The 12,497-nt window shown below is 40.3% G+C and overlaps 1 protein-coding gene across 4 annotated transcripts in view; it reads left to right on the top strand.

Annotated features, from left to right (window-relative positions):
• MED27 (mediator complex subunit 27) overlaps window positions 1–12,497 on the top strand; it is a 157,762-nt gene that overhangs the window by 98,243 nt on the left and 47,022 nt on the right. For all 4 annotated transcript variants that reach the window (XR_014507239.1, XR_014507240.1, XM_083423988.1 and 1 more), the window contains exon 4: window positions 6,644–6,737. Coding sequence is in view for 2 of the 4 variants with exons in the window: in XM_083423988.1 (XP_083280114.1) it covers window positions 6,644–6,737 (94 nt within the window). In the remaining 2 variants the exon portion in view is untranslated. The remainder of the gene's footprint in view (window positions 1–6,643; window positions 6,738–12,497) is intronic.

Below are 12,497 nucleotides of genomic sequence, written 5' to 3'. Positions count from 1 at the left end.
CCTACTGAAGACTCTTTTAAGAACATAAAAAGGGCCTGCTGGATAAAGCCAGTGATCCAGCTAGTCCAGCATCCAGTTCTCACTGGCCAACCAGATGCCTACGGGTAACCTGCAAGCAGGAGTTGAACAAAAAAGCACTCTCCATTTGTGGATTTCAGCAAACAGCTATGCAGAAGCATTCCTGCCTCCAACTGTGGAGGCAGAACATAGCCACCATTTATTACCACAGCCATTTTAACTGAAGTCTAATTCTATTATTTTAACCAATTTCTACCTTATCTGTATGTAACGTATTTCTTGTACTCCGCTTCCAGACTATTCTAGTTAACTAATATATATAAATTGTTTAAATAAACAGGTGTTGTGTAAGATCTAAGTGGAACCAAAAGACAGTACTCTGGCAGCTGCATCTGGTGATGTTGGGACAGAGTTGACTCTGGGGAACCTTCAGTTTGTAAAGCATGCATTCCAGCACTGAGAAGAAACCGGTTTTGGTTTTTTTAAATGCCATTAATCCAAAAAAATAAATAAATTGTAATATGGAGCTGTGCAGAGAGGTTTCAGTCTTCAAAACGCACGTTCTTGGCTGATAGTCACATCTGGGAGAGGCTTTCACAGCATGAGAATTCGTTGAAGATCCTTTCACTGCTTCTCCAAGCATGAAGTGTCATTTTGCAAGAGGTGGCAGAGATCACTGCTTTAATAACTATTGTTAATTCATGTCACTGGAAAACCTGCTGCAGAGCCACACTTGCAGACATGCTTGTGCTTGCTTAAGAGGCACTGTTTGAATTAAATTCTTTATTTTCACCCCAGGAATAATAAACTATATCTACAGTTTTCAAATCAGCATTATGAGAATTGTGACAGTTTTGTTTATGGCCCATTTTTAGTACCAGATGCAGTAGGTGCTGTTTGGGGCATCAGTTCATCCTCTTCCATGAGCATTGCATTGCTTCTCCTTGCCCACCAGGAATCATAGTACGTTGTAAATAAAATAATATTCCTAATAGAAACGAGTTTGCCATTAAAACACCTTGGCACTGAGAATGGTAGCAAGTAGCAATAGGTCTCCCGCATACTGCATGCATTTATAAGGATAGGAAGCTCCCTTATATTAGACCATTCATCCCTCTAGCTCACTGTTTGTCTATGTTGGCTCTCCAGGGCTTCAAACAAGGGCTGGTTCCCAGACCTACCTAGAGATGCTGGGGATCTTTTTGTATGCAAACCAGTTCCTTTAATGCTGAGCAAGTCCTCTATAGCACTTACCCTATTCAGATGTCTTCAGTATTTTTAACATATGTATATAGATGTTATTGTAAGTAAGTACCTACTTATACTAGAGATACCTTCACTAGATGTCAGAAGTTGGAGGCTCATGACCAACTTGTCCTGCTGAGAGGTGCCATTGACCCTCTAATATCTAACCCAGAGGCAAAAGTGAGGCAGGGAAAATGGAATTTTGTGGAAAACGAACTTGCTTGAGAGGCTGATCTATGTCTACATGGTGTAATATAGAATAGCTGCACGTTAATGAAACCGAGCAATCCTGTTTGTTACTACAGTGGTACCTTGGGTTACATACACTTCAGGTTACACACACTTCAGGTTACAGACTCCGCTAACCCAGAAATAGTACCTCGGGTTAAGAACTTTGCTTCAGGATGAGAACAGAAATCGTGCTCCGGCGCGCAGCAGCAGCAGGAGGTCTTATAGGCTAAAGTGGTGCTTCAGGTTAAGAACAGTTTCAGGTTAAGAACGGACCTCCGGAACGAATTAAGTACTTAACCTGAGGTACCACTGTATAACAAATAGTACAGTGTGTACCCCCAGCAGCAAGGTAGGCACAATTGTTTTCCTTAGCACATATATTTGGGGAGGCACATCTTCAAGAGAACACCGGAGATACATCAGGTTGTCATTGTTAGGATATTGATGTTCCGTTCCACCTAAACAGATGTGTGGAGCTGTTGTATGTCACATGTCTGTTAAATTTCAATTCAGTAGGTAAGGACATGACATGTTAAGACTGAATCTTCAGTTGAACTTAGAAAGTATCCATGTCCAGAGACGGGGCAACATGAACCTTCATGCACAATGGAAGTCTTTGGCAGAACTGGGAGTAGAACCCTATCGAAGAATTCTCCCTCCTGCAAGTTTACAGTCATGTGAAAATCAGAGTTGGGTCACCCTCACAATCACATTCCTGCTTCTCCACACCTGGGAGCACATCAGTAGAGGAGAGTTTACAAGTATAAGCTTCCTCTGTGATTCTTATTCAACAAGTATAAGTTTCCCCTGTGATGTGGAACCAGGTGCTGTAATTCATTTGGGGAGGGGGGGATCAGAACATGATAGTGGGGGGGTGCCCCACTCTCCCCTTCATTTGAGGGGAAACAGCCATATTAGGAAAATATTAGAAATTGACGGTTCCTATTAAGATACATGTAATTCTGGCTAAGATGCCCATTTCTTAACTGGTGAAAATAATTCTCCTGAATGTAACAGTAAAATTTGGACAGAGTTTGCAATTCTGGTTTGAAGGGCAAACACAAACCATTGTTGGCAGCTTGGATGGAATGGGAAGTGGTAGCTCGGTGCTGAAGAGAAAGTAGTTCATTGAACCTATGCAATTGAGAGTAGAGGGGGAAAGGGAGTATGTGAGGCCCTAAGATGCTTTAGAAGATTAAATACTAAGACTGTTGTATTTTAAATCCACTGACATTTTCTTTATGTGTTCCCTTTCTAATAAATATGTGCTTTAAATACTTGACTAATTCTTGGCAATATATGATGTTCAACCATTCACATGACCAGCCCTGTGCTTCGTGACAGTAATTGGCTTCCTGAAGAAGAAAAACAAAACATGCTATCAGAGCACTGTCTTCTTCTCTCTCCTATAAAGCAAAATAAAAGTTTGATACATATATATATTCGATTCTTAGGTTTTGTATGTAGAGTGAAAAATGAACAGCATGTATTTTACACACTGTGTGGGAGAAACGCTATTTAAACGGTGCCTGAGCTACTAAACATAACACTAACATCGGATCACTGGATCTAATCCAGTTTATTTTAAAAGGTCGTACTGAAGAACTAAGCCATCTGTCCAGTGTAGAACTGAAAGGCATTTAAAGTGTTGCCTTTCTGCATTCTCTTTGGGGACAAGTTTATATGTGAGAAAGAGGGGGAGAGATGCCATGTTACCTGTTTACAAAGCTGCAGCTTTTGAAATAGTCCTTAACTTTTGATTCCTGATCTTTCTCTGTACTACTCCCAGCCCTCCACAAGATGAACTGGTGGATTCTATACTTTGGCCAAATATAAGCCTTCTGAAGCACCTTCTGCCTGCTAGGTGGTGCCATTCACGTAAAAGCTATCCTATCAGGTATTTTTTAGATAGATAGATAGATAGATAGATAGGGCATCCAGTTCTGCTCTGCATTAATGGAGGCAGCCCCCATGAGAGCGGGAGATCGTTGGCAAAGGAAAAACAAGGATGATAGAGGGTAATTATCCTTGCAAATTCCCCCCAGGGACGTGGGGAACGGATTTCACTCAGTTTGTCTCGGTACTTGGCTCTCACTCTGGCATGGAATGCGGGGGGCAGGGAGGCGCTGAGTGCAAAAGCACTTCACCTGCTGAAAACCCTCCAATGCTGCTATTAAGAAGCAGAGGTTCTGCTGTTATTTAGAGCTTAATTGGACTAAAATACAGGCATTTGCTAGAAGAGATGAGATCACAAACTGCGGAACAAACCAACTGCAAGGACTTTAAAGTTTGAACTTCAGAAAAGACTTCATTCAGAGCAAAGGACAGTGAGGGGGAAAGGAGCCTACAGTTTCTTTGTTTAAAGTTTTATTCTCTACATTTATGATTCGGCAACCCTCCTCTGAATGTTAGTTCAAATTATATTTGTGCAAGCAAGGATGGAAGAAATTGGAGTATAAATATGGAATATAACATCAAACGGAACTGATGGGTAAAAGGGGGGGGGAGCTTTATTTTGCAAAAGGTTTATGATGGAAACTTAGAGCTGACTCTTCCCCATCCTTTATTATTTATGAAGTGAACTGAATAACGCTAAGAGGACTTGGAATTGAATTTAATTGGAAGTATAATTGCTCATATATCTTCAGTTGGAAGGAAGAATGAAAGGAGTCTGTCAACTGCCAAGGGACTGATAAGGTTCTTTATAGAGTCATCTGCATTTCGACAGACCACTCTTCTTCCTAGGAAAAATGGTGACAACAGGTAGTATTTACTGGGACAGGGTGACTTTTACAGCTGTTGTTAAAGTTGCAAAACAATGAAGCACAGGACAGAGTGATGGAGAAATCTCTGGAACAACAATGGGATATCAGCTCCGCCCAAGGCATGATGGATAACAGCAACAACCAGGAGAAAGAAAGACATAACATCTTACAAGGACAGGGAGAAACACCATAGACAAAATAATTGCCCCACACAGGAAGAACAAGGATATAGTCACTTGTAGTTTTATAAATTATTTAATGTGTCAACATGAATAGAAGTTATTAATATTGCAGTTGTTGTATAAGGGATTATTATTATGACTGGAATGTAATTGAAATTAATAAGATTTTGGAATGCAGAAATAAAGACAATCATCAAATCTAGCACACCGGGGGCCACTTTATATTAATTATATAATTCAGTATTTGAACAATTGGTATTAATAATTGTATTATAAATTGATCTTGTTATGAGGCTATTGTTGTTGTTGTTTAGTCGTTCAGTCGTGTCTGACTGTTCGTGACCCCATGGACCAGAGCACGCCAGGCACTCCTGTCTTCCACTGCCTCCCGCAGTTTGGTCAGACTCATGTTTGTAGCTTCGAGAACACTGTCTAACCATCTCGTCCTCTGTCGTCCCTTTCTCCTTGTGCCCTCCATCTTTCCCAGCATCTTGTTATGAGGCTATTATTGGACTGTAATTGAAAACTAATAAAAATTATTATTAAAAATAGATGATAGGTAGATAGATAGATAGATAGATAGATAGATAGATAGATAGATAGATGATAGATAGATGATAGATAGATGATAGATAGATGATAGATAGATAGATGATAGATAGATGATAGATAGATGATAGATAGATGATAGATAGATAGATAGATAGATAGATAGATAGATAGATAGATAGATAGATGATAGATAGATAGATGATAGATAGATATAGACAGACACAGTGCTTGAAAAACTGGTGACTTCTGCAAAAATTCTTCACCTTGCTAAGTATGATTTTAATTATTTTTAATGGCAAAATTTAAGAATTAAAGCATGGGTTATTATACTAAGAAGTAATCTTGGGATCCTCTAGGCTTCTGAAGGAGTTAGCTGGCTGGCTGGCTAGCCGGCTGCCTTCATGTGAATTTTGTGATTAATGGAGTGTTATGATAGCAGGATAAACTTGCCAGCCCTTAAAATGAACACTAAATTAGGGCCAAAAATGTGTATGTTTCCTGGCACAGCATTCCTGGAGGATTACTGTTTTGGGAAAGATACCCACAAGTCTTCTCATCTCTTCATTTTATTTTACACCTTTTAACTAGGAGTTAGATTACTAGGAGCTGATTGGGCAGGTGCTAAAATAGTCTGTTGAGGAGCATTGCTATATGTGCACAATCATAATTTGTGTGTCAAGGCATGTAGCTCAGAAAGACGAGACACACTGTTCATCATTACTGGGCCAAATGCTTTACTTGGAATTTTGATTCAAGGGCCAATCCAGATAACTTAAATGTGTATACAGGCAACAGCCAGATAATGTGTGTCTGAATGATGCACATGAGCACAGTGCCAAACCTGGAAGTGACCTTAAAAATGTCACTAAACAGGGCGGAATGGAGGCAGGGTGGGGACGGGGAAGGCCACACTTATATGTAGTCCGCCAATGTGCAGGGCCTGGGAACAGAACCCCTGCGCAAAGCAAAGTGATCATTGACTGTACATTAAAAAAAAGTCTTACACATGGCAATACATTTATCCATGGGCTGTATCCACTGTTGGACCAATTCAGAGTAGACCATTTTAAAAATAAATTTAAAAAGACACAGGGAACTTAGGTCTATTAGTTTCAGTGGGTCTACAGTGAGTAGAACTAAGTTGAATATAACCCCTGTTTTGAAAGCAGCTTTGCAAGCAGGTTTGACCACAAGATTGCTTAGAGAATCTTGATTGGTCAGAACAGCATATGGTGGGGGTGGCTTTCAGAGATGCACATCATGAAGTGCTTCCATAACTTTTGTTGGTTTCTGCATAGGAACTACAGGTGTGCAGTAGCATATCACAATTTAGAAGAGCAGAGAGGGAATATGAGAAGAAAGGGGCTATAAGGAATGTTCCAGGGAAGGAGAGGAAATAATATTTGTGATTTTTTATTTCATGTGGTCCAGGTAAAACCTAAAAAGTAGCTGGCAAAGTAGAAAAAATGTGTTGGGAATTTGTATGACTCAATTTTAAAAATGCAAGGGTATTGATGAGAGGATCTTGATAGAGCTGTTAAAGAATAGAGATAGCTTTCATTTATGCACCCATGTACAAAGCTCCATTCTCAGTTTAGACTTTTAGACTTTTCGTCTTTTTCTTTTTTAATGCTTGTGTTCCTTTTTTAGGTACGTTGATGATGTGATCAACCGTATTGATAGAATGTTTCCTGAAATGTCCATCCACTTATCAAGGCCAAATGGGACCTCTGCAATGTTACTGGTATGTTAAAGTTTTATACAAGCAAAACTGGTGGTCCGCACACACAAAAATGCAAGTTCCTGGTTGGGAGATGGAGAAAGCATGTGCTTTAAAAAAATCTTAACTACTAATAATTGATCAGAAGATGCTGGCAAAAGCTTACAAGTCATCTGTCAGGGTAAAGGTTCAGATTCAGATTAATGGTCTATCTAGCCTAGCATCCTGTTCTCAAAATGGCCAGTAGGAAACTTGCTAGCAGGTCAAGAGCACAACAGTGATCTCCTCATATGCAATTCCAGTAGAGCATCACCATTGTGGCTAGCAGGCATTGATAGCCTTGTCCCGCATGAACTTGTCTAATCCTCTTCTAAAGATGTGTGATGTGGTGGCCAACACTACCTCTTGCAGGTGGAAATTCCATAGTTTAACTATGTGCTTTGTGAAGAAGTACTTTCTCTGGTCTGTACTTAATTTTTCGATATTCGGGTTCCTTGGAGGACACTGAGTTCTAGTATCCTTCCTAACTACCGTATAACAACACAATTTTGCTAAATTTTGTTCGTCAGAAAATTCAGGGTTTTATATATGGAAAAATATTTCCACTGATTTCCTCGATCTTTCCGCAGCTGCCATGCAAGCTTTTGCTACCAGAGATAAGCGTTGCCTACTGCTTCTCCCCCCCCCCCACCTCCAGCCACACGTGCCACTCTTTCTTGTGCACACACAGGTACCGGATCGCCAGACTGCGCCACGCTGCACCACAAACCATGTAAGGTTAAGGGCACCAGGGGCACCAAGTGCATCCAGGGCCTTCTCTATCCCTCTACTTAGCAGGAAACATCAGTGCCCTGGAGAAGGAAAGCAAGTGTACACCGCTGCATAGGGAGACTTCAGTCTCTCCAGCAGTAAAGCGCAGTGTCCCCTCAGTGCGGAGCAACAGGGGATGCAATCGGCACCAAAAACTGAACTTTAGGGTGATCGCCTCCCCCCCCCCCAAAAAAAAACTGAGCAACTTCTTAATTTCTCAGCTTTGGGTTCAAAAAAATAGGAGGAGTCTTATACATGGGGGCGTCTTATACATGGAAAAATACAGTACTTTCTCCACAACATGACTAGAAAGCCCCAAATATTGCTACTGTTCCTCATTGGGGAGTTGTACCAGCCCCTTGATCATTTTGGTTGTCCTTTTCTGAACCAAATGTCTTTTAAGGTCCTAAGCTGGAAAGCTGCTAAATTCATACATAGGACTTGCAGCAAATCTATTTTTGCAGAAGTCTGCAAAGAGCTGACTTCTACATGGCATCACAAATGGCTTCTCATTCCACCCTTTCAGATTTAATAGTAGTTTGCTGTGTAGCATTGAAACAGAAAACAGACCTTCCACCCCCAGTGTGATCTCCTGGAGTTCATTGCAGAGTTGTTTGGATCTTAAGCAATGTAAACGGCTAAGATTTTCATGGGTTTCATATGGAAATTTGATGGAAAATTCTAGGGAACAAATAACTGCACCAAACCACAAATATTTTAATCTGAAGAGGAAATAAAACCATAGAGTTTGAAGGCAGCTTCCTGTGTTCCTGTGTCATCAAGTGTGTGGCATCAAACTAATGTACATAATCTACATTAATTTTGGAGAGCCAGAAACATATTTTCATAAGAGATCATGGCTGCTGGCCAAATAAATAAATGATTTTCACAAGCATCTGAACGCAGGAGGCATACAGCCTAGATGAATCAAACCGAAAGAGAAGCTTTGTTTTAATGTCAAATTGTAGTGTAAATGAAAAACTATAAACACATTTATAGCTTACCAACTGCTTAGCTTCTCAGCAACTTCAGTTGAGATTTTAGCATTTTTTTATATGAACATATTCTTAGTACAGCTCTTGAAAGAAGCAAGTTCCTTTAGTCATAATAAAAATCAGTTGTCATATTTCATTTATTTCTGCTCAGTTGTCTAATATTCAATTTTTTAATACTATTCCAGGATTGACTGAACTGGAGGGTTATTTTTTTTAAAAAAAGCTTGTTTCCCCTGGCATATTAATTTGTGGTTTCATGATTCACCAAGTGGAACAATATACTACATGTAGTGAATGAATTCTGGAGCATCATGCAAAAGCATTCACTTTCATTTAGCATTATATTCTTTTAATTGTCCGTCAGTCTGCTGGTATTCATAATGCTTTTGGTGTAAGCTCAAATTTGACATCCTCTGTATTTATTAGCAGGACCAAAATCTGTCTGGAATTTTGTATCTCTGGTGAGTTAGGAGTAATAGCACAGCATTTTGCACCTGTGCTTCTGTGTACACATTTGTATATACACACAAACACACATGCAAATAAACCCCAAGGGCAGCCCAGGCAGGCATCCTGAGGATCTTGTACTGGCATTAGGGGTGCTATCCAAGTTTTCACAGCAGATTTTGGCTGTGCCTATCTGATATTTATTTAGCATCAGTTTTGGCAAGACTACATAGCTCTGTTCTCAATTAGTGATGGGTACTTATAATCTCCATTTTAGTTTTCTTTTAGAAAATCTAAGTGTAAGACCACAAATGTCTGAAACCTTAGTTTCAGGGATGAATCCAATTCTACCTAAAAGAGACTCATTGAAAGAATGGGCATGATTAGTTTATTTCTAGTAAACATTGTAAGCCACCTTGAATCACAATTTGGGAGATTCTCAATTCCAAATATTATTTTGCTCGCCTGTAAACTGAACATTTGTACTGTATTTGTTTGATTGAAATTTAGTGGCTGATCTGTGTATGATCATAATAAAAAATATTTGTGATTAGGAGAAGGTGAGATAAATATATATTAAATAATAAACAATAAGAATCAAATAAATAAATAACAGAACCACCAGCAGAAATAGATATAATTCCCAGTGCATATCTTTTGTCAAATTGTTAATACTACTAAAATTATCCCTTGGAGCTTTTCTTTTCCACCCCAGCTCACCTAAAATGCAAAGCCTTTTTTATAAGAAGTATTAAATATTTCCCTTGATGAAGAGTTTTCTTCAGACACTTTGGGAACCAAAAGTTTTAGTGCACAAAGATGTTTTAGGCAGAAAGCATGAAGTTGAAAGAAAACAAGTTTTTCGTTTTAATTGCTCATTGGCACTTTATTTTCTTATGAGTGCACACCTGTCCAACAGCCATGACTGGAATTTATCACAGGGACCTTTCCCTTTCTAGCTGTTCCACAAGTTCACTCCAAGGAAGCTTCAATTAACTAGTGCCACCCCAAACTCCCCTGCAGAGCAACTATCTAAATACTTTTGCTTCAAGATCCTGTCATCTCTAGTACAGGCCATAGAGCACACCAAGTGTGCATAATTTCCTGCAGAGACTTTCCATATTAGATCATTCTCTTAAGCCTTAAGGTAGATTTTAATAGTTCAGTACAGGTATTTCAAGTTGAATGAAGAGTGAGGGGCTATGGAGAAGAACTGCACTGTGGTGTAGTTGTTACGTTGTTGGACTAGGACATGGGAGACCAGGGTTCAAACCCTACTTGGCCATGAAACTCACTAGGTTACCTTGAGCCAGTCACCAGCGCTCAGCCTAACTTACCTCACAGGGTTGTTGTGAAGATAATATGGAGAGGGTAAAACCATGTGTTCCGCCTTGAGCTCCTTGGGGGAAAGTGGGAAATAAAGGTAGCAACAACAACAATATAGTAGAGGTAAGAGTTTACCACAATGGCCAGACTCTCAATTCCCTTCAAAATTCCTAACAAAGCAGTCTAAAGAAGAGGCACAAAAGGTTAAACATTTCAGCCTTCAGTTTTGGGCAGCATTCATATAAACATATGCCTACCAAGGGAAGGCCCTTATGCACATTACAACCTCCAGCTAGTACAGAAGCATAACGAAGCTCATTCCTAAGGGCATTTGTTGGTTCTTAGTAGCTGCTGTATTGCAATCCTGCATGGCCAAGGTTTCCTCTAGACAATCCGCTCTTTCTGTGTTTCTCAGATTTATACATAGTGATTGTACTTCATTAAGCTGGATTTACAGTGCATAGTCTAAGCACATAAATAATTGAAACCCTTTTCCAGAGCACTGTGGAATCCTCAGCTGATTTTAAAGTAGTCTATCATGGTAGTTTTGGATAGCAGTTGATCCCATTCCACCCTATTGATTTATCAGTTAATCTTAACTGCATCCACACATGAAAGATCGCAAACATTCTAGGATAACAGCCTTAATAAAAAGACTATGCAAAATTCATTGTCTTCAATTCAAAAACTTTGTTGCACGTTTTCCCAATTTGGAATTATAAATGGGAATTAGAAGTTGGATGTTAGGGAAAGAGTGGTACCTCTGGTGGGTGACATGCCATGCTCCTTCTGGGGGAGTTTGTCCACCTTTGGTCCCCTGATCCAATAACTCCTTCACAATAATTCAACTAGGGGTCACATTTTCATGGGAGCAGAGACCTCTGGGGTGTATGGGGTGTTAGGGGAGGGGTAGTACTTGGGTAGGGGACATGTGCTCCTTTTGGGGTAGTTTGTCCACCTTTGGTCCCCACCCTGCACTGAGCTCTCACCTGTAGCTCCTAGAAGCTATCAGCCACACCATAGGAAACTGCTTTGACTGGTCGGCTAAACCACGTGAGAGTAGCTCACCCTCAATAAGTTAAGGACTTCTCCTGCATGCAAAGGCCAGGCTCCAGCGGATTGAGCAGACAAGACCAATACTGTGGTACCTCGGGTTACATACGCTTCAGGTTACATATGCTTCAGGTTACAGACTCCACTAACCCAGAAATAGTACCTTGGGTTAAGAACTTTGCTTCAGGATGAGAACAGAAATCGTGCTCCGGCGGTGCAACAGCAGCAGCAACAACAGGAGGCCCCATTAGCTAAAGTGGTGCTTCAGGTTAAGAACAGTTTCAGGTTAAGAATGGACCTCTGGAACGAATTAAGTACCACTGTAGTGGGTCCAGCAATCAAGAAGGTGCTTTCTGCATGTGCTGTAGAGAAGAGTGAGGGGCACATGGGGTTTGTCGACCTGGGAAGGTTGCCTGTCTTGGAGAAGGAAAAGTCTGATCCTCTGCTGCGTTGCAGCTATACTCATTCATGAGAAAGACTTTGGGAGTAAACCCAGGGGGAAAAATGTGCCCAGTGCCTGTTGGGACATTTTTGGGAAAGGAAAAGGCTAAGGAGTAAACCCTATACAAATCCGGAGTGGAGTCCCTGAGGTGGTTGGATGGTGCCTTGTACGTGTCCTTCCAGCAACTCCTACAAGCCCAGCTGGTGCTCTGCTTTCCTTTCGACCACACCAGCAAGGCTGAGAGAGGGATCTTGTAATCTGGGCAGCCCAGGACCACCTTACACACTGCTCAGGCTTGCACCCCAAGGAGGGCACTTTGGTTCTGCTAACACAGGGGTTTCACTTCACCCCCATAGATGCATCAAGTTTTTCTATGAAGAAGTGACAGGAGAAATACTGAAGGCCTAACCCATGTTGTGAACTTCATCAGTAAAATAAAAATCTCCACATTTAAATGTTTATCCATGTGAAACCATTAAGGTTCTAACTTCTTGCAAAAAAATTCACCTCCAAAATTTGTATGAGTGCAATATATGTGTGTCATTATTTCTGTCCTTTATAAATCTTCACCAATTTATTTTGATTTAATTGTTGTTTAATCATGTATTTTAATTTGTATTGTATTGTTTGATTTATAAGCCAATCTGAAAAGATTTTTTACTGAAGGATGGCATATAAATTCTTTTTAAAAATGAACTGAGCCTGATATCC

The sequence above is a fragment of the Podarcis tiliguerta genome, assembly GCF_965153285.1.
Source record: "Podarcis tiliguerta genome assembly, chromosome: Z".
Lineage (NCBI taxonomy): Eukaryota > Metazoa > Chordata > Lepidosauria > Squamata > Lacertidae > Podarcis > Podarcis tiliguerta.
This window is presented reverse-complemented; position numbering and strand designations above follow the sequence as displayed.